Raw genomic sequence first — 24621 nt, 5'->3', positions numbered from 1 at the left:
TGAGTCATTGTTACAAAGTATGTTTCCTTTCATTAATCCTCATATTATACCTGGCACGAAGACACACAGCATCACACAGCAACCAGACAACAACAACAATAACAACAATAACTCACCCTGGCTCCTGGTTTGCCCGGTGGACCGCCTGGTCCTTGTTCTCCTCTGTCTCCCTAGAGAGATGTCAAAGGAAATTACAAGAGAGAAGAGGCGTGTTTTATTACACATTAACGCACGATAAATGACATTAAAATGGAACCCAGAGGGCAAACCTGGTTGCAGTGACATAACTGACATCCTTGTAACCCAATTACTACCAGTTGTAATCTGATTGTGATGGCGTCATAAAAACAGCTTTGCCTGCTGGGAAATATAATAAATGACAGGATACTCACTGGTCCGCCAATGGGTCCAATGGGTCCTAGATCTCCTGCTTTGCCTTGCTCTCCCTACACAGAGACATCACAGTGGACAGGTTGTTACTGTATGGACAACTTGAAATGCATTTTAAATGAACTTGGATTTGATTTGGACTTACTGTTTTACCAGCAGATCCCATTGTTCCAAGAAGACCTGCCTCTCCAGAACTACCCTGAAATAGAGCAACAGAAACAGACGTGTCATAATCTCTGGTGGACAGATACACGTACCATAGCATGGTATCGTAGTGTCTGTCAACAGACTGGGATGACACAACTAACCAGGAACCTTGTCCAATGTGCAGATTTTTTCATCACTGATTTGGGACATTTGGCCCATAGACTTGCAGAGAGAAGGTCAGGTTAACCAGTCAGGTCAGTGTCAGGACAGTCAGGTCAGTGTCAGGACAGTCAGGTCAATGTCAAGAAAGGCAGCTTAGTGTCAGGACAGTCAGGTCAATGTCAAGAAAGGCAGGTCAGTGTCAGGACAGTCAGGTCAGTGTCAGGACAGTCAGGTCAGTGTCAGGACAGTCAGGTCAATGTCAAGAAAGTCAGGTCAGTGTCAGGAAAGTCAGGTCAGTGTCAGGACAGTCAGGTCAGTGTCAGGACAGTCAGGCCAGGTCAGTGTCAGGACAGTCAGATCAGGTCAGTGTCAGGAAAGTCAGGTCAGTGTCAGGACAGTCAGATCAGTGTCAGGACAGTCAGGTCAGTGTCAGGACAGTCAGGTCAGTGTCAGGACAGTCAGGTCAGTGTCAGGACAGTCAGGTCAGTGTCAGGACAGTCAGGCCAGGTCAGTGTCAGGACAGTCAGGTCAGTGTCAGGACAGTCAGATCAGGTCAGTGTCAGGAAAGTCAGGTCAGTGTCAGGACAGTCAGGTCAGTGTCAGGACAGTCAGGTCAGTGTCAGGACAGTCAGGCCAGGTCAGTGTCAGGACAGTCAGATCAGGTCAGTGTCAGGACAGTCAGGCCAGGTCAGTGTCAGGACAGTCAGATCAGGTCAGTGTCAGGACAGTCAGGTCAGTGTCAGGACAGTCAGATCAGGTCAGTGTCAGGACAGTCAGGTCAGGTCAGGACAGTCAGGTCAGTGTCAGGACAGTCAGGTCAGTGTCAGGACAGTCAGATCAGGTCAGTGTCAGGACAGTCAGGTCAGTGTCAGGACAGTCAGGTCAGTGTCAGGACAGTCAGGTCAGGTCAGGTCAGGACAGTCAGATCAGTGTCAGGACAGTCAGGTCAGTGTCAGGACAGTCAGGTCAGTGTCAGAACAGGTCGGGTCAGGTCAGGACATGTCAGGTCAGGTCAGTGAGGTCAGGTCAGGTCAGGACAGTCAGGTCAGTGTCAGGACAGTCAGGTCAGTGTCAGGACAGTCAGGTCAGTGTCAGGACAGTCAGGTCAGGTCAGGACAGTCAGGTCAGTGTCAGGACAGTCAGGTCAGTGTCAGAACAGGTCAGGTCAGGTCAGGACATGTCAGGTCAGGTCAGTGAGGTCAGGTCAGGTCAGGACAGTCAGGTCAGTGTCAGGACAGTCAGGTCAGTCAGTGTCAGGACAGTCAGGTCAGGTCAGTGTCAGGACAGTCAGATCAGGTCAGGTCAGTCAGTGTCAGGACAGTCAGATCAGGTCAGGTCAGGTCAGTCAGTGTCAGGATAGTCAGGTCAGTCAGGACAGTCAGTGTCAGGACAGTCAGGTCAGGTCAGTCAGGTCAGGTCAGTCAGGTCAATGTCAGGACAGTCAGGTCAGTGTCAGGACAGTCGGGTCAGTGTAAGGACAGTCAGGTCAGTCAGATCAGTGTCAGGACAGTCAGGTCAGTGTCAGGAAAGTCAGGTCAGGTCAGGATGGTCAGGTCAGTGTCAGGACAGTCAGGTCAGTGTCAGGACAGTCAGGTCAGTGTCAGGACAGTCAGGTCAGGTCAGTGTCAGGACAGTCAGATCAGGTCAGTGTCAGGACAGTCAGGTCAGGTCAGTGTCAGGACAGGACAGTCAGGTCAGTGTCAGGACAGTCAGGTCAGGTCAGTGTCAGGACAGGACAGTCAGGTCAGAGTCAGGACAGTCAGGTCAGGTCAGTGTCAGGACAGTCAGGTCAGTGTCAGGACAGTCAGGTCAGTGTCAGGACAGTCAGGTCAGTGTCAGGACAGTCAGGTCAGGTAAGGACAGTCAGGTCAGTGTACCCATGCTCTTATCCAGCTGCAGCTCCTCATTGACATAGATTAGCTCTATTTGTCAAATGGGTTGAGTTTATTGCACATAGTAATGCATATTGGCTGTAGATTAATTGATGTAAGTGGTGCATTGTGGGTGAATTAGGAATTAGAATACTATTTTTGTATGATCTCTATGACACCTACCTTCTCTCCACCAGTTCCTTTAGAGCCAGGAGAACCAGGTAATCCCTAGAGAGGAAACACAATATTGTCAATCAAAATCAATCTACAGTAACAAGAATTATCATGTAAATACCTAGAATACATCTGACCAAACCAGTCATCCATTTATTATCCATTTCAAAGATGTTGTTGAAAACATGAAAATCTCAAATGTTTGTAAAAGAAAAAAACCTACACAATGGTGGTTGTCAATCAGAAACAATAATCTCGTGTTATTATTATTATGTTATTTCACATCAGGATTATAATACAGGAGGCAGAGGAGGTTTACACAGGCGCAACCAATCAGAACACCTGTTAGTGTGAGGTCAAAGGTCATACTTACAGGAAGTCCCTGAAGCCCCACCTCCCCAGGAGACCCAGCCTTGCCAATGGTGCCCTGTGGAGAAAGAGCGTTATCTGAGTTAAAATGAAATGTTGACATCACAATTGTAATCTTAACTTGATTTGACAACTCCTGCTGATTCCTCCGTTCAACCAGTATGAATCCCATTCTATAGCAGACTTTTCAGAATGCTGTGATCTCCATTGCCAAGCCAATAGAAATCGCTGCAGAAAAGATTCCCTGTAGACCTATGAGAGGGCACAGCACAACTAGAACGATACATCTAATCATGTTCCAGTAGATCCTGTCCATACCTTTCCACCTGGCATTCCAGGAATACCTTCACGCCCATCCACTCCTGACAAACCCTGGACATGAAAAAAGAACCACAACAATCATTCCATGACAAGTGTTAATGTTCCAAGAAGGTTCTATGGTTCTATGAATACACAACAGACAGGATATGCTTACATTTTCCACCGCCAAGACTGATTGTTTATGCTGTGATACAATAGTTACAGTAATACTTACACCCTCTCCCTTGGGCCCAGGAAGACCTGTGATTCCTCTTCCACCTTGAGATCCCTAGATAACAACACAATAGCATAAGGAACCAATCAGGGCATCAGCATTACACCATCACCACCACCCCAGACAGTGACTAAAGACAAGAATCAATTTGGCCATGTGAAACCATGGTAGGTGTATTTTTACTCTGATACCCACCTCATCACCTTTAGGACCAGACTCGCCCATCACGCCCCTCTGGCCTTGGTCACCCTAAAAAGATACAGCATCAACATATTGTAAGACAAAACCTTTTTACAGAGATGTTTAACCTGTTGGGGCTAGGGGGCAGTATTTGCACGGCCGGATAAAAAACGTACCGATTTAAACTGGTTACTACTCCTGCCCAGTAATGAGAATATGCATATAATTAGTAGATTTGGATAGAAAACACTCTAAAGTTTCTAAAACTGTTTGAATGGTGTCTGTGAGTATAACAGAACTCATATGGCAGGCCAAAACCTGAGAAGATTCCATACAGGAAGTGCCATGTCTGACAATTTGTTGTCCTTCTGTTGCATCTCTATCAAAAATACAGCATCTGTGCTGTAACGTGACACTTTCTAAGGCTCCCATTGGCTCTCAGAAGGCGCCAGAAAGTGGAATGGGGTGTCTGCTGTCTCTGGGCGAAGAACAGCAGGAGAATTTGTGAGTGGTCAGCCTGGGGACAGTGACACTGGAGATGCGCGTTCACGAGAATTCGTGCCTGGTTGCCCGGTTGGAATATTATCGCTATTTTACGAGAAAAATCGCATAAAAATTGATTTTAAACAGTGTTTGACATGCTTCTAAGTACGGTAATGGAATATTTTGAAATTTTTTGTCACGAAATGCACTCGCGCGTCACCCTTTGGATAGTGACCTGAACGCGCAAACAAAACGGAGCTATTTGAATATAACTATGGATTATTTGGAACCAAAACAACATTTGTTGTTGAAGTAGAAGTCCTGGGAGTGCATTCTGACGAAGAACAGCAAAGATTATCAAATTTTTCTAATAGTAATTCTGAGTTTAGTGAGTCCCAAACTTGGTGGGTGTCAAAATAGCTAGCCGTGATGGCCGAGCTATGTACTCAGAATATTGCAAAATGTGCTTTCGCCGAAAAGCTATTTTAAAATCTGACACCACGATTGCATAAAGGAGTTCTGTATCTATAATTCTTAAAATAATTGTTATGTATTTTGTGAACGTTTATCAGGAGTAATTTAGTAAATTCACCGGAAGTTTTCGGGGGGTATGCTAGTTCTGAACATAACATGCTAATGTAAAAAGCAGTTTTTTTATATAAATATGAACTTGATTGAACAAAACATGCATGTATTGTATAACATAATGTCCTAGGAGTGTCATCTGATGAAGATCATCAAAGGTTAGTGCTGCATTTAGCTGTGGTTTTGTTTTTTGTGACATATATGCTTGCATTGAAAATGGCTGTGTGATTATTTTGGGCAGGGTACTCTCCTGACATAATCTAATGTTTTGCTTTCGCTGTAAAGCCTTTTTGAAATCGGACAACGTGGTTAGATTAACGAGAGTCTTGTCTTTAAAATGGTGTAAAATAGTCATATGTTTGAGAAATTGAAGTTATAGCATTTTTGAGGTATTTGTATTTTGCGCCACGCGATTCCACTGGCTGTTGACTAGGGTGGGACGCAAACGTCCCACCTCGCCCAGGGAGGTTAATCATGTCCTTCATTGAGAACACAACACATAATAACATGTGAACAGTATTCCTGAAACACTAACCTTTCCAGAGGTCTAACATTAGTGAAATCATAATGAACAGGAGAAGGGGATTATGGGAGAATACTTACAGTTGATCCTTCAACCCCCTGGGGACCTGGATCTCCATCATGTCCTCGTGCTCCCTGTCACAACAACAGAGGTATATTTGCATAAAATGACAGAGAGGATGTAAACACAAGCAAATAAACATTTTTAGCGAACCAGGTTTGAAATATAATTAACTTCAAAGAGTGACTCTTACCAGTCCACCTTTGGGCCCCATCATTCCAGTGGAGCCTCTGATTCCCTGAGGACCCTGGAATCACACAACAGCAGAAAGACAAACTGTCACTAACTGTCACTATAGACAATCTGTTATATTATCACTATAGATAATCTGTTATATTATCACTATAGACAATCTGTTATATTACCACTATAGATAATCTGTTATATTATCACTATAGACAATCTGTTATATTATCACTATAGACAATCTGTTATATTATCACTACAGACAATCTGTTATATTATCTCTATAGATAATCTGTTATATTATCACTACAGACAATCTGTTATATTATCATTATAGACAATCTGTTATATTATCACTATAAACAATCTGTTATATTATCACTACAGACAATCTGTTATATTATCACTATAGACAATCTGTTATATTATCACTATAGACAATCTGTTATATTATCACTACAGACAATCTGTTATATTATCACTACAGACAATCTGTTATATTATCTCTATAGATAATCTGTTATATTATCACTATAGACAATCTGTTATATTATCTCTATAGACAATCTGTTATATTATCTCTATAGATAATCTGTTATATTATCACTATAGATAATCTGTTATATTATCACTATAGACAATCTGTTATATTATCACTATAGACAATCTGTTATATTATCACTATAGACAATCTGTTATATTATCTCTATAGACAATCTGTTATATTATCTCTATAGATAATCTGTTATATTATCACTATAGATAATCTGTTATATTATCACTATAGACAATCTGTTATATTATCACTATAGACAATCTGTTATATTATCACTATAGACAATCTGTTATATTATCACTACAGACAATCTGTTATATTATCACTATAGACAATCTGTTATATTATCACTATAAACAATCTGTTATATTATCACTACAGACAATCTGTTATATTATCACTATAGACAATCTGTTATATTATCACTATAGACAATCTGTTATATTATCACTACAGACAATCTGTTATATTATCACTACAGACAATCTGTTATATTATCTCTATAGATAATCTGTTATATTATCACTATAGACAATCTGTTATATTATCTCTATAGACAATCTGTTATATTATCTCTATAGATAATCTGTTATATTATCACTATAGACAATCTGTTATATTATCTCTATAGACAATCTGTTATATTATCTCTATAGATAATCTGTTATATTATCACTATAGACAATCTGTTATATTATCACTACAGACAATCTGTTATATTATCACTATAGACAATCTGTTATATTATCACTACAGACAATCTGTTATATTATCACTATAGATAATCTGTTATATTATCACTACAAACAATCTGTTATATTATCACTATAGATAATCTGTTATATTATCACTACAAACAATCTGTTATATTATCACTATAGATAATCTGTTATATTATCACTACAAACAATCTGTCATATTATCACTATAGACAATCTGTTATATTATCACTACAGACAATCTGTTATATTATCACTGTAGACAATCTGTTATATTATCACTACAGACAATCTGTTATATTATCACTATAGACAATATGTTATATTATCTCTATAGACAATCTGTTATATTATCACTACAAACAATCTGTTATATTATCACTATAGATCATCTGTTATATTATCACTACAGACAATCTGTTATATTATCACTATAGACAATATGTTATATTATCTCTATAGACAATCTGTTATATTATCACTATAGATAATCTGTTATATTATCACTATAGACAATCTGTTATATTATCACTACAAACAATCTGTTATATTATCACTATAGATAATCTGTTATATTATCACTACAAACAATCTGTTATATTATCACTATAGATAATCTGTTATATTATCACTATAGACAATCTGTTATATTATCTCTATAGACAATCTGTTATATTATCACTATAGATAATCTGTTATTTTATCACTACAAACAATCTGTTATATTATCACTATAGATAATCTGTTATATTATCACTACAAACAATCTGTTATATTATCACTATAGATAATCTGTTATATTATCTCTATAGACAATCTGTTATATTATCACTACAGACAATCTGTTATATTATCACTATAGATAATCTGTTATATTATCACTACAAACAATCTGTTATATTATCACTATAGATAATCTGTTATATTATCTCTATAGATAATCTGTTATATTATCACTATAGATAATCTGTTATATTATCACTATAGATAATCTGTTATATTATCTCTATAGACAATCTGTTATATTATCACTATAGACAATCTGTTATATTATCACTATAGACAATCTGTTATATTATCTCTATAGACAATCTGTTATATTATCACTATAGATAATCTGTTATATTATCACTATAGATAATCTGTTATATTATCTCTATAGATAATCTGTTATATTATCACTATAGATAATCTGTTATATTATCTGTTAAAGGTAGGTTAATGAGAGTATCAAACCGTTGGGCCCTGGGATCCGAGGTCCCCTGTGGTTCCCTGGTCACCCTCTTCACCCTAGAGAGAGAGAGGTAACATGCAGACATCATTAAGATGAACAACTGCGTATGACAGAGACATTAAAACATAAATAGGTACATTTATAGGAGGATAGAAAGATGGATTTCAAATGTAAGCTGGTTCAAAACAAAACAACTCCCATGGACTTTAAATCAATGTTCCTACAGCCTCGTTTACTCAGATACATGACACACTTTTCAATGAAACTGACTCTACCGCTGATCACAGTGCTGTCAGCTGTCAGAGACAACATGCTTTGACTTGTGAGTGAAAAGCATGCATGTTCTACACCAGACACCCTTCAATAGAGCCACTAAGCAAGACTGAATTCTATACATGGAGAAAGTCATTTACAGTCCATGGATACATGCAGTCTTGAATCTAGACAGACAGACACTGAATGGAGTTATAGGCCACTAGGTGATGAAGTGACTTGGGTATAGAACTGAACTTATTTCCTTATATATGGATGTATGGAACCATTACAGGGCTGAGTGTGGATGTGTTAACATGGCATTCCATATCAACCATAACCCCTGCATCACTAACATGGTCTACGTCCCAAATCGCACCCTAATCCCTATAAAGTGCTCTATTTTTGACCAGGGCCCATTGGGCTGTGTTCATAAGTAGAGCACTATGTAGGGAATGAGGTGTCATTGGGGACGCATCCATGGAAATAGTTTACTTTCAGGCAACATATCACTCACAGCCTTTCAGAGATCCTATAGCAGGCAGAGATCCTATAGCAGGCAGAGATCCTATAGCAGGTAGAGATCCTATAGCAGGTAGAGATCCTATAGCAGGTAGAGATCCTATAGCAGGTAGAGATCCTATAGCAGGCAGAGATCCTATAGCAGGTAGAGATCCTATAGCAGGTAGAGATCCTATAGCAGGTAGAGATCCTATAGCAGGTAGAGATCCTATAGCAGGTAGAGATCCTATAGCAAGTAGAGATCCTATAGCAGGTAGAGATCCTATAGCAGGTCTCGAGATCCTATAGCAGGTAGAGATCCTATAGCAGGTAGAGATCCTATAGCAGGCAGAGATCCTATAGCAGGTCTCGAGATCCTATAGCAGGCAGAGATCCTATAGCAGGCAGAGATCCTATAGCAGGCAGAGATCCTATAGCAGGTCTCGAGATCCTTTAGCAGGTAGAGATCCTATAGCAGGTAGAGATCCTATAGCAGGTAGAGATCCTATAGCAGGTAGAGGTCCTATAGCAGGTAGAGATCCTATAGCAGTCAGAGATCCTATAGCAGGTAGAGATCCTATAGCAGGTAGAGATCCTATAGCAGGTAGAGATCCTATAGCAGGTAGAGATCCTATAGCAGGTAGAGATCCTATAGCAGTCAGAGATACTATAGCAGGTAGAGATACTATAGCAGGTAGAGATCTCAGGCCCTGACCGCATGGATCTCAGGCCCTGACTGGATGGATATCAGGCCCTGACTGGATGTATATCAGGTCCTGACTGGATGGATATCAGGCCCTGACTGGATGGATATCAGGCCACGACTGGATGTATCTCAGGCCCTGACTGGATGGATATCAGGCCACGACTGGATGGATATCAGGCCCTGACTGGATGTATCTCAGGCCCTGACTGGATGGATATCAGGCCACGACTGGATGGATATCAGGCCCTGACTGCATGGATATCAGGCCCTGACTGGATGGATATCAGGTCCTGACTGGATGGATATCAGGCCCTGACTGCATGGATATCAGGCCCTGACTGGATGGATATCAGGCCCTGACTGGATGTATCTCAGGCCCTGACTGGATGGATATCAGGCCACGACTGGATGGATATCAGGCCCTGACTGCATGGATATCAGGCCCTGACTGGATGTATATCAGGCCCTGACTGGATGTATATCAGGTCCTGACTGGATGGATATCAGGCCCTGACTGGATGGATATCAGGTCCTGACTGGATGGATATCAGGCCCTGACTGGATGGATATCAGGCCACGACTGGATGTATCTCAGGCCCTGACTGGATGGATATCAGGCCACGACTGGATGGATATCAGGCCCTGACTGGATGTATCTCAGGCCCTGACTGGATGGATATCAGGCCACGACTGGATGGATATCAGGCCCTGACTGCATGGATATCAGGCCCTGACTGGATGGATATCAGGTCCTGACTGGATGGATATCAGGCCCTGACTGCATGGATATCAGGCCCTGACTGGATGGATATCAGGCCCTGACTGGATGTATCTCAGGCCCTGACTGGATGGATATCAGGCCACGACTGGATGGATATCAGGCCCTGACTGCATGGATATCAGGCCCTGACTGGATGTATATCAGGCCCTGACTGGATGTATATCAGGTCCTGACTGGATGGATATCAGGTCCTGACTGGATGGATATCAGGCCCTGACTGGATGGATATCAGGCCACGACTGGATGTATCTCAGGCCCTGACTGGATGGATATCAGGCCACGACTGGATGGATATCAGGCCCTGACTGCATGGATATCAGGCCCTGACTGGATGTATATCAGGCCCTGACTGGATGTATATCAGGTCCTGACTGGATGTATATCAGGCCCTGACTGGATGTATCTCAGGCCCTGACTGGATGGATATCAGGCCACGACTGGATGGATATCAGGTCCTGACTGGATGGATATCAGGCCCTGACTGCATGGATATCAGGCCCTGACTGGATGGATATCAGGCCCTGACTGGATGTATCTCAGGCCCTGACTGGATGGATATCAGGCCACGACTGGATGGTTATCAGGCCCTGACTGCATGGATATCAGGCCCTGACTGGATGTATATCAGGCCCTGACTGGATGTATATCAGGCCCTGACTGGATGTATATCAGGTCCTGACTGGATGGATATCAGGCCCTGACTGGATGGATATCAGGTCCTGACTGGATGTATATCAGGTCCTGACTGGATGGATATCAGGTCCTGACTGGATGGATATCAGGCCCTGACTGGATGTATCTCAGGCCCTAACTGGATGGATATCAGGTCCTGACTGGATGGATATCAGGCCCTGACTGCATGGATATCAGGCCCTGACTGCATGGATATCAGGCCCTGACTGCATGGATATCTGGCCCTGACTGCATGGATATCAGGCCCTGACTGCATGGATATCAGGCCCTGACCCGATGGATATCAGGCCCTGACCCGATGGATATCAGGCCCTGACTGGATGGATATCAGGCCCTGACTGGATGGATATCAGGTCCTGACTGGATGGATATCAGGTCCTGACTGGATGGATATCAGGTCCTGACTGGATGGATATCAGGTCCTGACTGGATGGATATCAGGTCCTGACTGGATGGATATCAGGTCCTGACTGGATGGATATCAGGCCCTGACTGGATGGATATCAGGCCCTGACTGGATGGATATCAGGTCCTGACTGGATGGATACTGACAGCTAAGAAGTAGCAGTGAGAGTATTTCTTGTAAAGTCTAATCTGATTATTTTGATCAGTTGATCAGTCGAGATGTAAAGCTGATCCCATGAAGCATCACATGAAGCAAAGAGACCATAGGAGCTACAAAGCTCCAAGCGTATTCTATGTCATGGAAACATTTGGTCTGGTTTTCCAGAAACACACTAAACCTAGTTCTGAACAAAGTCATTTTAATGTAGTGTAGGCTTTTGTTCAGTTCTCTGAATGTGTATAAAATGTAATCCCTTACCTTGTGCCCTTGTTTCCCAGGCTCTCCTCCTTCCCCTTTTACTCCTTTGTGACCCTAGAAAACAGAGGAACATGAAGCTTAAACACCCTCCCCAATCTCTATCACATATCACTGTTAGACTATCATTATACTAACTGTGAAGACAATAGAATAGATTTAAACCAATGACTTAGGTTGAAGCAGCTATGGTTACCATTAGCACAACATATGATGACTTATGAGACCAAGTTATCAATACACCACTGGCTATGTTCCAATGCCCTTCCTAGCATACCACTGAGAATGTTTATCCATTACATAACTTCATATGATACACTAGTGAGGTCATGCACTCTCCTTGGCCCCTGACCCCTGAACCTTGACTCACCTTCATGCCAGGGAGACCGGGATGACCAGGTGTCCCAGGTGGACAGGCACCAGGACACTAAACAGCAGCAGGATAAATCATCAGGGACAGATAATCACTCATACGTGTAATGCCAGGCACTGAGTTGTGTGAACTTGAATGAACAAAGTCTTACCAGCTCGGCACTCAAATCCTGCATCCCTGCTGCACCCTGAAAAACATCATTTTGAGAATGATGAATCAGTTGATTAGGAAGAGTAGATGACTGTTCAACGTGACACACTAACAGCTCACGATATTCTCTGGATGTGCTTGTCAACCTATCATCAACTAGGGACGTAACACGGTGACAGTGATCCACAGATGTACTACTCACTCTAGGTCCTGCTGATCCACAGATGTACTACTCACTCTAGGCCCTGCTGATCCACAGATGTACTACTCACTCTAGGTCCTGCTGATCCACAGATGTACTACTCACTCGAGGTCCTGCTGATCCACAGATGTACTACTCACTCTAGGCCCTGCTGATCCACAGATGTACTACTCACTCTAGGTCCTGCTGATCCACAGATGTACTACTCACTCTAGGTCCTGCTGATCCACAGATGTACTACTCACTCTTGGCCCTGCTGATCCACAGATGTACTACTCACTCTAGGTCCTACTGATCCACAGATGTACTACTCACTGTAGGTCCTGCTGATCCACAGATGTACTACTCACTCTAGGCCCTGCTGATCCACAGATGTACTACTCACTCTAGGCCCTGCTGATCCACAGATGTACTACTCACTCTAGGCCCTGCTGATCCACAGATGTACTACTCACACTAGGTCCTGCTGATCCACAGATGTACTACTCACTCGAGGTCCTGCTGATCCACAGATGTACTACTCACTCTAGGTCCTGCTGATCCACAGATGTACTACTCACTCTAGGCCCTGCTGATCCACAGATGTACTACTCACTCTAGGCCCTGCTGATCCACAGATGTACTACTCACTCTAGGTCCTGCTGATCCACAGATGTACTACTCACTCTAGGCCCTCCTGATCCACAGATGTACTACTCACTCTAGGCCCTGCCTGATCCACAGATGTACTACTCACTCTAGCCCTGCTGATCCACAGATGTACTACTCACTCTAGGTCCTGCTGATCCACAGATGTACTACTCACTCTAGGTCCTGCTGATCCACAGATGTACTACTCACTCTAGGTCCTACTGATCCACAGATGTACTACTCACTCTAGGCCCTACTGATCCACAGATGTACTACTCACTCTAGGCCCTGCTGATCCACAGATGTACTACTCACTCTAGGCCCTGCTGATCCACAGATGTACTACTCACTCTAGGCCCTGCTGATCCACAGATGTACTACTCACTCTAGGCCCTGCTGATCCACAGATGTACTACTCACTCTAGGTCCTGCTGATCCACAGATGTACTACTCACTCTAGGTCCTACTGATCCACAGATGTACTACTCACTCTAGGCCCTACTGATCCACAGATGTACTACTCACTGTAGGTCCTGCTGATCCACAGATGTACTACTCACTCTAGGCCCTGCTGATCCACAGATGTACTACTCACTCTAGGCCCTGCTGATCCACAGATGTACTACTCACTCTAGGCCCTGCTGATCCACAGATGTACTACTCACTCTAGGCCCTACTGATCCACCAGGTCCTGTTGGTCCTCTCACTCCCATAGCACCCTGTGGTAATGGACATAGAAAGCAGATCAAACAAGCAGGTATGGTCCATTTTCATTCACCTTTTGATTGACGTTCCTGACAGAGGAGGTACTGTACATCACAGGAGGTTGGTGGCACCTTAATTGGGGAGGACGGGCTCGTCTATGGGCTGGAGCGGAATTAGTGGAACAGTATCAAATACATCAAATACATGGTTTCCATGGTTTGATGCCATTCCATTCACTCCGTTCCAGCCGTTATTATGAGGCATCCTCCCCTCAGCAGCCTCTTATGCTGTACATCCAATCAGCCATATTTGGCCCTAAGTCTCCAGCTCCCCAACTATCTACATGCAGTGCTTGAAGTGGACTGAAATAGGAGCTGGTACTCAGGATTTTAGGGTCCAGTACTGTTTATTTTCACCTGCCGGAACTCAAGCAGTAGAAAAGCACCGGTCTGTTCCGGCCCAATTCAAGCTCTGTCCACATAGAGAATCACTATGTCCTGACTGAGGATCTATATGTCCTGCGGATCGTTAGGTGATGAGGAGTGTGAGGTGATGAGGATCTATATGCCCTGCGGATCGTTAGGTGATGAGGAGTGTGAGGTGATGAGGATCTATATGTCCTGCGGATCGTTAGGTGATGAGGAGTGTGAGGTGATGAGGATCTATATGTCCTGCGGATCGTTAGGTGATGCGGAGTGTGAGGTGTTTTGGATCTATATGTCCTGCGGATCGTTAGGTGATGAGGAGTGTGAGGTGATGAGGATCTATATGTCCTGCGGATCGTTAGGTCATGAGGATCGTTAGTTCATGGGGATCGTTAAGTCAAGGGGATTGTTAGGTGATGAGGATCGTTAGGTGATGAGGATCGTTAGGTCATGAGGATTGTTAAGTCAAGGGGATTGTTAGGTGATGAGGATCGTTAGGTGATGAGGATCGGTAGGTCATGAGGGTGTGTCACTGATACTCACAGGGGGTCCACCTTTGCCCAAATCACCTGGAAGTCCTCCTGGCCCCGGGGGTCCCTGTTCAGAGAAACACGTATTAATTCACTGAAAATTATGACTTGTACTAATTTATCACTCACACAAAAAATATTCTTTTTTTTGTTGCATTTTTCATAGTTTTGAAAGTTTTTCAACAATATGTCTGTTTCCCACACAGTTGCCTTCCGAATGCATCAAAGGTATCTTACCATGGCTAATGTGAACGTTAACAGACATTTTACTAGATACTGTACTGTAAAGATGTAATACATGTGTCATGTGTGAATGTGTAATTAATAATACTGTAAAATACTTACAGGGGGTCCATCGTCTCCAACGCCCTATGGAGGAAAACAGAAACACAAGACGAGTCAATGACATAAGATACTATAGCATCTTTATAGGCTCTATGAAGGCTCTATGAAGGCTTCATTAATAAGCCTTAGAAGCTACGTTTCATGTGATGTGAGAAAGCAGAATATTCTATGGCTGGGCCCTCTGAGTCTTCAGTATGGACTGATTCCACTAATGAATGGGTGGTTGATAGAGAATAATGTAGCTCACAGCTAGTCCACGAGGTCCTGGTTTCCCGGGTTCCCCCTGAAACAAAGTCAAATAGCATGTCAGTTTGAAAACCCAGTGAACATGAGACAACTGTAAAGAGAATATCTAATATGTACTGTGAGTTAATCATCCCCCATCCAGCACCCAAAGCAATCTATGCATGTCGAAGACATGAAAGTATTTTCTCCATAAAGACATGTTTTTAGCTTGTCATGTACACACAAACAGAATTCAGTATCCTTTCCTATTTCCACCAGGACCACATACACATACTAAAAATGTAAGATGCTTTGGATAAAAGCCTCTGTTGCATATATTCACACATGACTTGTATTCTTATACTGTAATAGTCAAGCCACTGTTCCAAATCCTTAGACATTGTCAAACACACACCAAACATACACCAAACACACACCAAACACACACCAACTAAATTCTGCAGCTGTTTGATTCCTGTGCTGTAATATTCTCACCAATTACTTTTCCTTCTTAAACAAATGAAGTCATCTGAGTAAAATCATTTACTAGAGACTTAACAAACTATGTATGTGGAAAACATCATTTCTCCATAAAGACATGCTTTCATCTCATCAGAAACACACACCAACAGTATCCTACTCCGTATCCTTCTGACACGTCCACTGAATATTCTGGACAATTTCTTTCTTCGACAAATGAAGCCGTCTGAGTAATTACTTAACTAGAGTCTTCACAGACTGAATTAACATTCTTCCTGTTTAATCCTGTGACTGAGAACCTGAGCCATGCAGGGTGCACTTGGCCCAGCAAATGTTCCCCCAAGGCTTGGGTCCTGTTCATTATGCACCAAAATGAAGAAAAAAAATGAACTCGTCCAATAAGAAACACAAATTTTGTTCTCCGTTGCAAAATGTTTCCATTTTTCTTCCTTGCTTGCCCTAATGAACATGACTCTGATGCTTGGGCCCGGTTCCCCACGGAGATTACCCAGAACTCTGGCAGGGAGGGATCAGGGATTAAAGCTCATTTGTCATGAGGAATTGCTTTACGCGTTGTAATTGTAATTCCTGCTGTCTTGCCTGCCAAAACAGTGGGCAGCAGCCTGGTCAGCAGCTTGGCTCAGTCACCCGGCTGAGAGTTACCCTGGTCCCACATCTGATTGTACTGTCTGCTGTGACAATGACCAAAGGAATTGACAAGACAGCACCAACACATCTGGGACCAGACTGTCTGAGAGTCTATGAAGCAGAAACATTAAAGGGCTCATTAGTGATTAGTTACTCACTTTCTGTCCAAGGGGACCATCAGGCCCTTCATCTCCAGTAGGGCCAGTCAAACCCTGCAGAGAGAGGAAGAGAGGAGAGAGAGACCAGGCTTCACTAATCCATCACAACAAAGACAGAAATGTCACCCAACGTCAGTAGGAGATCAGCTGTACGCTAGAAAACTATAAGAGTTAGTTGATACCTTTTCAGAAGCGATCATAACAGAATACCTTTCTCTAAGAAATGTTTTCCAACTTTACAAACTTTAAGGTGTGCTTTAAGTCTTCCTAATCTCATAATAATTCCAGCTGTGTATGTACATGATGTCATAAGAAAGGTTGCGTAAGCCTCCCGGGTGGTGCAGTGGTCTAAGGCCCTGCGTCGCAGTGCTAGCTGTGCCACCAGAGATTCTGGGTTCGAGCCCAGGCTCTGTCACAGCCGGCCGCGACCGGGAGGTCCATGGGGTGGCGCAGTGGTCTAAGGCCCTGCGTCGCAGTGCTAGCTGTGCCACCAGAGATTCTGGGTTCGAGCCCGGGCTCTGTCACAGCCGGCCGTGACCAGGAGGCCCATGGGGCAGTGCACAATTGGCCCGGCGTTGTCCGGGTTAGGGAGGGTTTGGCCGGCAGGGATATCCTTGTCTCATCGTGCACTAGTGACTCCTGTGGCGGGCCGGGCGCAGTGCACGCTGACACGGTCGCCAGGTGTACGGTGTTTCCTCTGACACATTGGTGTGGCTGGCTTCCGGGTTGGATGGGCATTGTGTCAAGAAGCAGTGCGGCTTGTTTGGGTTGTGTTTCGGAGGACGCATGGCTCTCGACCTTCACCTCTCCCGAGTCCGTACGGGAGTTGCAACGATGAGACAAGACGGTAACTATTACCAATTGGATACCATGAAATTAGGCGGTAAAAAAACCCCAAAAAAACACAGCTAATGGGGTGGGAGGAGCTTAGAAGTAGGTGTGTGTATGTGGGCAGGGCTAAACGATGCCCCTCCCACAAGGAATGAATCGGTAAATACTGTGCATTAGCAGAAACAGGTATCCAGTACTTTTCATCCCAGCTTAACAGAATGGCAAAGCTCTGAAATACATGCTCTTTTCCATTCTCTGACTTTTGTTGGCATTTTCAAACTAGTTTCAACAAATGCTTCCTTGGATTATATTGATTTAAGATAGTTCACGTTTAGTTTGAATAGATGATGGCATCTAGTCTGGAATAGGAATTCTCTCCACAGACACCACGGTCAGGACACTACAGAGCCTCTGAGACAAACTGAGACATCTCTCTGAGACGGTTAATTTACTGGGAGAGTGGTTAACCATAACCCACATTCCTCTGGTCAAGTCAAACAAGCCCCATTGACAGGTATCATTCCACAGCAGCCTGAGGATCCTCAACTGGAGACTGGAGACACCCACAGCACAAACACTGCTGGGTACTGTTTCACTAAGGCTTTATGGGCGTGAGAAAAAATATTGCCAAAATAATAAAAAAACACTTCACAGCAATCATTTCCTGGACAAAAATAATATCCAGTTGGACATGTACACTGAGTATAAAACATTAGGAACACCTGCTCTTTCCATTTCATAGACTGACCAGGTGATTCCAGGTGAAAGCTATGATCCCTTATTGATGTCTCTTGTTAAATCCACTTTAATCAGTGTAGATGAAGGGGAGGAGACAGGTTACAGAAGGATTTTTAAACCTTTAGACAATTGAGACATGGATTGTGTATGTGTGCCATTCAGAGGGTGAACGGGCAAGACAAAATATTTAATTGCCTTTGAACACGGTATGGTAGTAGGTGCCAGGCTCACCGGTTTGTGTCAAGAACTGCAATGCTGCTGTGTTTTTCACATTCAACAGTTTCCTGTGTGTATCAAGAATGATCCACCACCCAAAAGACATCCAGCCAACTTGACACAACTGTGGGAAGCATTGGAGTCAACCCTGTGGAACACTTTCGACACCTTGTAGAGTCCATTCCCTGACAAATTGAGGCAGTACTGGCAAAAGGGGGGGTGCAACTCCATATTAGGAAGGTGTTCCTAATGTTTGGTATACTCATCCACTTTGATATCTCATCCGTATGCCTTTGTTCACACTCTATAGACCTACTACAGTATCGAAGAGCCCTCACTGCTGCTCGATCATCCTATTTTTCCAACTTAATTGAGGAAAATAAGAACAATCCGAAATTTCTTTTTGATACTGTCGCAAAGCTAACTAAAAAGCAGCCTTCGCAAATGGAGGATGGCTTTCACTTCAGCAGTAATACATTTATGAACTTCTTTGAGGAAAAGATCATGATCATTAGAAAGCAAATTACAGACTCCTCTTTAAATCTGGGTATTCCTCCAAAGCTCCATTGTCCTGAGTCTACACAACTCTGCCAGGACCTAGGATCAAGGGAGATACTAAAGTGTTTTAGTACTATATCTCTTGACACAATGATGAAAATAATCATGGCCTCCAAACCCTCAAGCTGCATACTGGACCCTATTCCAACTAAACTACTGAAAGAGCTGCTTCCTGTGCTTGGCCCTCCTATGTTGAACATAATAAACGGCTCTCTATCCACCGGATGTGTACCAAGCTCACTAAAAGTGGCAGTAATAAAGCCTCTCTTGAAAAAGCCGAATCTTGATCCAGAAATTATAAAAAACTATCGGCCTATATCGAATCTTCCATTCCTCTCAAAAATGTTAGAAAAAGCTGTTGCACAGCAACTCACTGCCTTCCTGAAGACAAACAATGTATACGAAACGCTTCAGTCTGGTTTTAGACCCCATCATAGCACTGAGACTGCACTTGTGAAGGTGGTAAATTACCTTTTAATGACGTCAGACCGAGGCTCTGCATCTGTCCTCGTGCTCCTAGATCTTAGTGCCGCTTTTGATACCATCGATCACCACATTCTTTTGGAGAGATTGGAAACCCAAATTGGTCTACATGGACAAGTTCTGGCCTGGTTTAGATCTTATCTGTCGGAAAGATATCAGTTTGTCTCTGTGAATGGTTTGTCCTCTGACAAATCAATTGTACATTTCGGTGTTCCTCAAGGTTCCGTTTTAGGACCACTATTGTTTTCACTATATATTTTACCTCTTGGGGATGTCATTCGAAAACATAATGTTAAATTTCACTGCTATGCGGACGACACACAGCTGTACATTTCAATGAAACATGGTGAAGCCCCAAAATTGCCCTCGCTAGAAGCCTGTGTTTCAGACATAAAGAAGTGGATGGCTGCAAACTTTCTACTTTTAAACTCGGACAAAACAGAGATGCTTGTTCTAGGTCCCAAGAAACAAAGAGATCTTCTGTTGAATCTGACAATTAATCTGGATGGTTGTACAGTCGTCTCAAATAAAACTGTGAAGGACCTCGGCGTTACTCTGGACCCTGATCTCTCTTTTGAAGAACATATCAAGACTGTTTCAAGGACAGCTTTTTTCCATCTACGTAACATTGCAAAAATCAGAAATTTTCTGTCCAAAAATGACGCAGAAAAATTAGTCCATGCTTTTGTTACTTCTAGGCTGGACTACTGCAATGCTCTACTTTCCGGCTACCCGGATAAAGCACTAAATAAACTTCAGTTAGTGCTAAATACGGCTGCTAGAATCCTGACTAGAACCAAAAAATTTGATCATATTACTCCAGTGCTAGCCTCCCTACACTGGCTTCCTGTTAAGGCAAGGGCTGATTTCAAGGTTTTACTGCTAACCTACAAAGCATTACATGGGCTTGCTTCTACCTATCTTTCCGATTTGGTCCTGCCGTACATACCTACACGTACGCTACGGTCACAAGACGCAGGCCTCCTAATTGTCCCTAGAATTTCTAAGCAAACGGCTGGAGGTAGGGCTTTCTCCTATAGAGCTCCATTTTTATGGAATGGTCTGCCTACCAATGTGAGAGACGCAGACTCAGTCTCAACCTTTAAGTCTTTACTGAAGACTTATCTCTTCAGTAGGTCCTATGATTAAGTATAGTCTGGCCCAGGAGTGTGAAGGTGAACGGAAAGGCTGGAGCAACGAACCAGTGTCTTCTGATCCCTCCTGTCTCAGCCTCCAGTATTTATGCTGCAGTAGTTTATGTGTCGGGGGGCTAGGGTCAGTCTGTTACATCTGGAGTATTTCTCTTGTCTTATCCGGTGTCCTGTGTGAATTTAAATATGCTCTCTCTAATTCTCTCTTTCTGTCTTTCTCTCGGAGGACCTGAGCCCTAGGACCATGCCTCAGGACTACCTGGTATGATGACTCCTTGCTGTCCCCAGTCCACCTGGCCGTGCTGCTGCTCCAGTTTCAACTGTTCTGCCTGCGGCTATGGAACCCTGACCTGTTCACCGGACGTGCTTGTTGCACCCTCGACAACTACTATGATTATTATTATTTGACCATGCTGGTCATTTATGAACATTTTAACATTTTAACATCTCGACCATGTTCTGTTATAATATCCACCCTGCACAGCCAGAAGAGGACTGGCCACCCCTCATAGCCTGGTTCCTCTCTAGGTTTCTTCCTAGGTTTTTGGCCTTTCTAGGGAGTTTTTCCTAGGGAGTTTTTCCTAGCCACCGTGCTTCTTTCACATGCTTTGCTTGCTGTTTGGGGTTTTAGGCTGGGTTTCTGTACAGCACTTTGAGATATCAGCTGATGTACGAAGGGCTATATAAAAATAAATTTGTTTGATTGATTGATTTGATTTGATTACAGTCACTTTGATATCTCATCCGTATGCCTTTGTTCACACTCTATAGACCTACTACAGTCACTTTGTGAGCCTACAGCAGAGGAGTGGGTGGACTGAAACGCAAACTACGCACAAAGTGATACATGGACCATGTACACTTGATAGTATGCTTTAGGATATCAGTACAAACTAATATCCTAGGAGTGTTTTCCTAACCCTCTTTTCTCCCTCCAATTTGGATGGAAGCTACAGTTAATAAAGTGCAGGCCTTCCTTCTCTCTGCCTGAACAAAAAGACTGTTGTTACAAAGGAAACTGTCAGATTCTTAGCCTTTTCTTTGCTCCCGAGTGGCGCAGCGGTCTGAGGCACTGCATCTCAGTGCTAGAAGCGTCACTACAGACACGCTGGTTTGAATCCAGGCTGTATCACAACCGGCCGTGATTGGGAGTCCCATAGGGCCGCGCACAATTGGCCCAGCGTTGTCCAGGTTTGGCCGGTGTAGGCCGTCATTGTACATAAGAATTTGTTCTTAACTGACTTGTCTAGTTAAATAAAGGTATATATAAAGGTTAATATACATATATTTGGCCTGCTTGAAAATTCTTCACATTTTTCTTCGATTGGCTCCTCTCTTGGGTAAAGATTGATTGGCTCCTCTCTTGGGTAAAGATTGATTGGCTCCTCTCTTGGGTAAAGATTGATTGGCTCCTCTCTTGGGTAAAGATTGATTGGCTCCTCTCTTGGGTAAAGATTGATTGGCTCCTCTCTTGGGTAAAGATTGATTGGCTCCTCTCTTGGGTAAAGATTGATTGGCTCCTCTCTTGGGTAAAGATTGATTGGCTCCTCTCTTGGGTAAAGATTGATTGGCTCCTCTCTTCAGTAAAGATTGATTGGCTCCTCTCTTCAGTAAAGATTGATTGGCTCCTCTCTTGGGTAAAGATTGATTGGCTCCTCTCTTGGGTAAAGATTGATTGGCTCCTCTCTTGGGTAAAGATTGATTGGCTCCTCTCTTGGGTAAAGATTGATTGGCTCCTCTCTTGGGTAAAGATTGATTGGCTCCTCTCTTGGGTAAGGAAGGGGTCATCACCACCACTTCAACATGTTGATGAAGCAACGGGTAGAAGGTGCACATATTGAGAAGTTCCACCCCCTAGCTACTGTACTGCTGCTATAACCTGAATATGACCGTCATCATGACTAGTTCATTATTACTATCATCAAAGATGACAAAAAAGGCGCCAATGACGACAAACAGGAAATTGAAGGCAGAGGATGAATGATTTGAAACAGGATACTCACATCAGCCCCGGGCTCGCCTGGCAACCCGGCTGAGCCTAGTTTACCTGCATCTCCATCAGGACCCTAACAACACAACACAACCACAATAGAAAGCAGAACAACAACAACATACTGACAGTCAAATACATCAGAATTACTAGATGATAATGACATAGTATTGTGTTAACAATTTAAAACATGAAAAGTTTATAATTACAGCAGGGCCATCCTCTCCGTCGTCTCCCCTCTCACCCTGAAATAGAAAAAGGCCCACATGTGAAATGCATAGATAAATATATATATCTATATATATTCACATATGTATACATATGTGTTCATACATAATTGGTCTAATTCCAACTCTTCAGCATGCAGCCGGTTATGGTTGTAAAAAGGGTTGTTCTCGCCCACCATACAAATCACATAATCACATAATTATGAACATGTGTTGGGATGATAGTGACATGAGGTGAGCTCGTCCCATCTTACAAATCAATTATGAACATGTGTTGGGATGATAGTGACATGAGGTGAGCTCGGCCCATCTTACAAATCAATTATGAACAGGAGTTGTGATAATACTCGTATCATTTGGAAGATAATTGAAGTTAATAGAGGAGAGAACTTACAGCGACACCATCAATTCCTGGGACACCTGCGGGTCCTGGAGGGCCGACGGGGCCTGAGGCCCTCTGGACAAAGAGACGGTCAAACAATGCAATCAGCTATGGATATCATTGCTATACATAATAAACATACATCTGTATGGGACATACTGTATGTCTGAAGATGAAGGAGAAGCAGACGTCTCCGTTAGGCTTAGCCAATAATAATTCATTCAAGGAATAACAGGTGCATAACTGGTATAGCAAAGCAAACATAAGACACCAACACAACTGAAGCAAATACCCTTCGTTCTGAGAAATGTGTTCAATCCATGTGATAGTAGCTACCCACTGGGCACAGACATCAATTCAACATCTATTACACTTTGGTTCCAACGTCATTTCATTGAAATGATTTGGAAACAGCGTTGATTCAACCAGTGTGTACCCAGTGAGTACATGATGTAAATACATACTGTATGCTCAGTCACAGTCACCCAGTTACAGAAATGAAATGATCATCCTTTGATTTGTTTCAGGATTTCCTATAGAACAACTTCACTTTCATGACTAGGCCAACTATAATCTGGACATTCTGCTAGTTGGTTCCACAACAATAAATCCATGAGAATAACATCATTTAGATACACTCACCTGAAGTTCTGCTGCTTCAACCTGAAAGCAGAGGTACACAGATAAGGACTTACTTGTGTGGAGCAAATAAGGACAATCTGCACCAAAAGTACCCAAAAAAGTGGCCCGTGAGCCATGGTCTCTCCTGCTCTTCACTCTCCCGGAAAGCTAGAACGGGTCAAAATGCTTTCCTTTTTCTTGGATGAGTTCGGTTGACGGACCCCCGACAAAAAAAGTCACCGAACTGAATCCGTTTCTACCAACTGAACCGTCAGAGGTACCATAGGCATCAAAGCCTTGTGCATATTCATGACCTGCTTAGTTCTAGGAAGTGATTGGCAGAATTCACGGACTGCGCCGAGACAGACTGGGAGGGGTTATTATGGGTACCGAGGGCAAATGGAACATGGAAAATAATAGCGGGCGATTTAAATGGCTTGGGATTTATTGAACCACCTGTTTAGTGTTCATCTTTCATGTTGTTAATTTACAATGGTTGCCTGGGCTAGATAATACCAGCCTCTGTACTGGCTATTTTGATCATTTAGTTGAGTAATTTGACCATCATTGCAGTCTGTTTTGTCAATGGTTCTTACCGACGTCCTGGCTGATAGGTCATTGCAGGT

General features: G+C 43.1%; 1 protein-coding gene across 1 annotated transcript in view; it reads right to left on the bottom strand.

Moving 5' to 3' along the window:
* The window catches only part of LOC106563052 (uncharacterized), a 37308-nt gene extending 13041 nt beyond the window's left edge, over positions 1–24267 (bottom strand). Inside the window, exons 1-23 of the mRNA XM_082964907.1 lie at positions 24070–24267; positions 23387–23449; positions 22975–23010; positions 22779–22841; positions 16799–16852; positions 15535–15570; positions 15288–15311; positions 14956–15009; positions 13948–14001; positions 12452–12487; positions 12298–12354; positions 11931–11984; positions 8177–8230; positions 5673–5726; positions 5500–5553; positions 3844–3897; positions 3649–3702; positions 3432–3485; positions 3118–3171; positions 2754–2798; positions 536–589; positions 393–446; positions 117–170 (exon numbers count right to left, since the gene is read on the bottom strand). Of these exons, the coding sequence (XP_082821033.1) occupies positions 117–170; positions 393–446; positions 536–589; positions 2754–2798; positions 3118–3171; positions 3432–3485; positions 3649–3702; positions 3844–3897; positions 5500–5553; positions 5673–5726; positions 8177–8230; positions 11931–11984; positions 12298–12354; positions 12452–12487; positions 13948–14001; positions 14956–15009; positions 15288–15311; positions 15535–15570; positions 16799–16852; positions 22779–22841; positions 22975–23010; positions 23387–23449; positions 24070–24132 (1179 nt within the window). The 5' untranslated portion in view covers positions 24133–24267. The remainder of the gene's footprint in view (positions 1–116; positions 171–392; positions 447–535; positions 590–2753; positions 2799–3117; positions 3172–3431; positions 3486–3648; positions 3703–3843; positions 3898–5499; positions 5554–5672; positions 5727–8176; positions 8231–11930; positions 11985–12297; positions 12355–12451; positions 12488–13947; positions 14002–14955; positions 15010–15287; positions 15312–15534; positions 15571–16798; positions 16853–22778; positions 22842–22974; positions 23011–23386; positions 23450–24069) is intronic.
* Positions 24268–24621: the final 354 nt, after the last annotated feature.

The sequence above is a fragment of the Salmo salar genome, chromosome 18 (assembly GCF_965601325.2).
Source record: "Salmo salar chromosome 18, fSalSal1, whole genome shotgun sequence".
NCBI lineage: Eukaryota > Metazoa > Chordata > Actinopteri > Salmoniformes > Salmonidae > Salmo > Salmo salar.
This window is presented reverse-complemented; position numbering and strand designations above follow the sequence as displayed.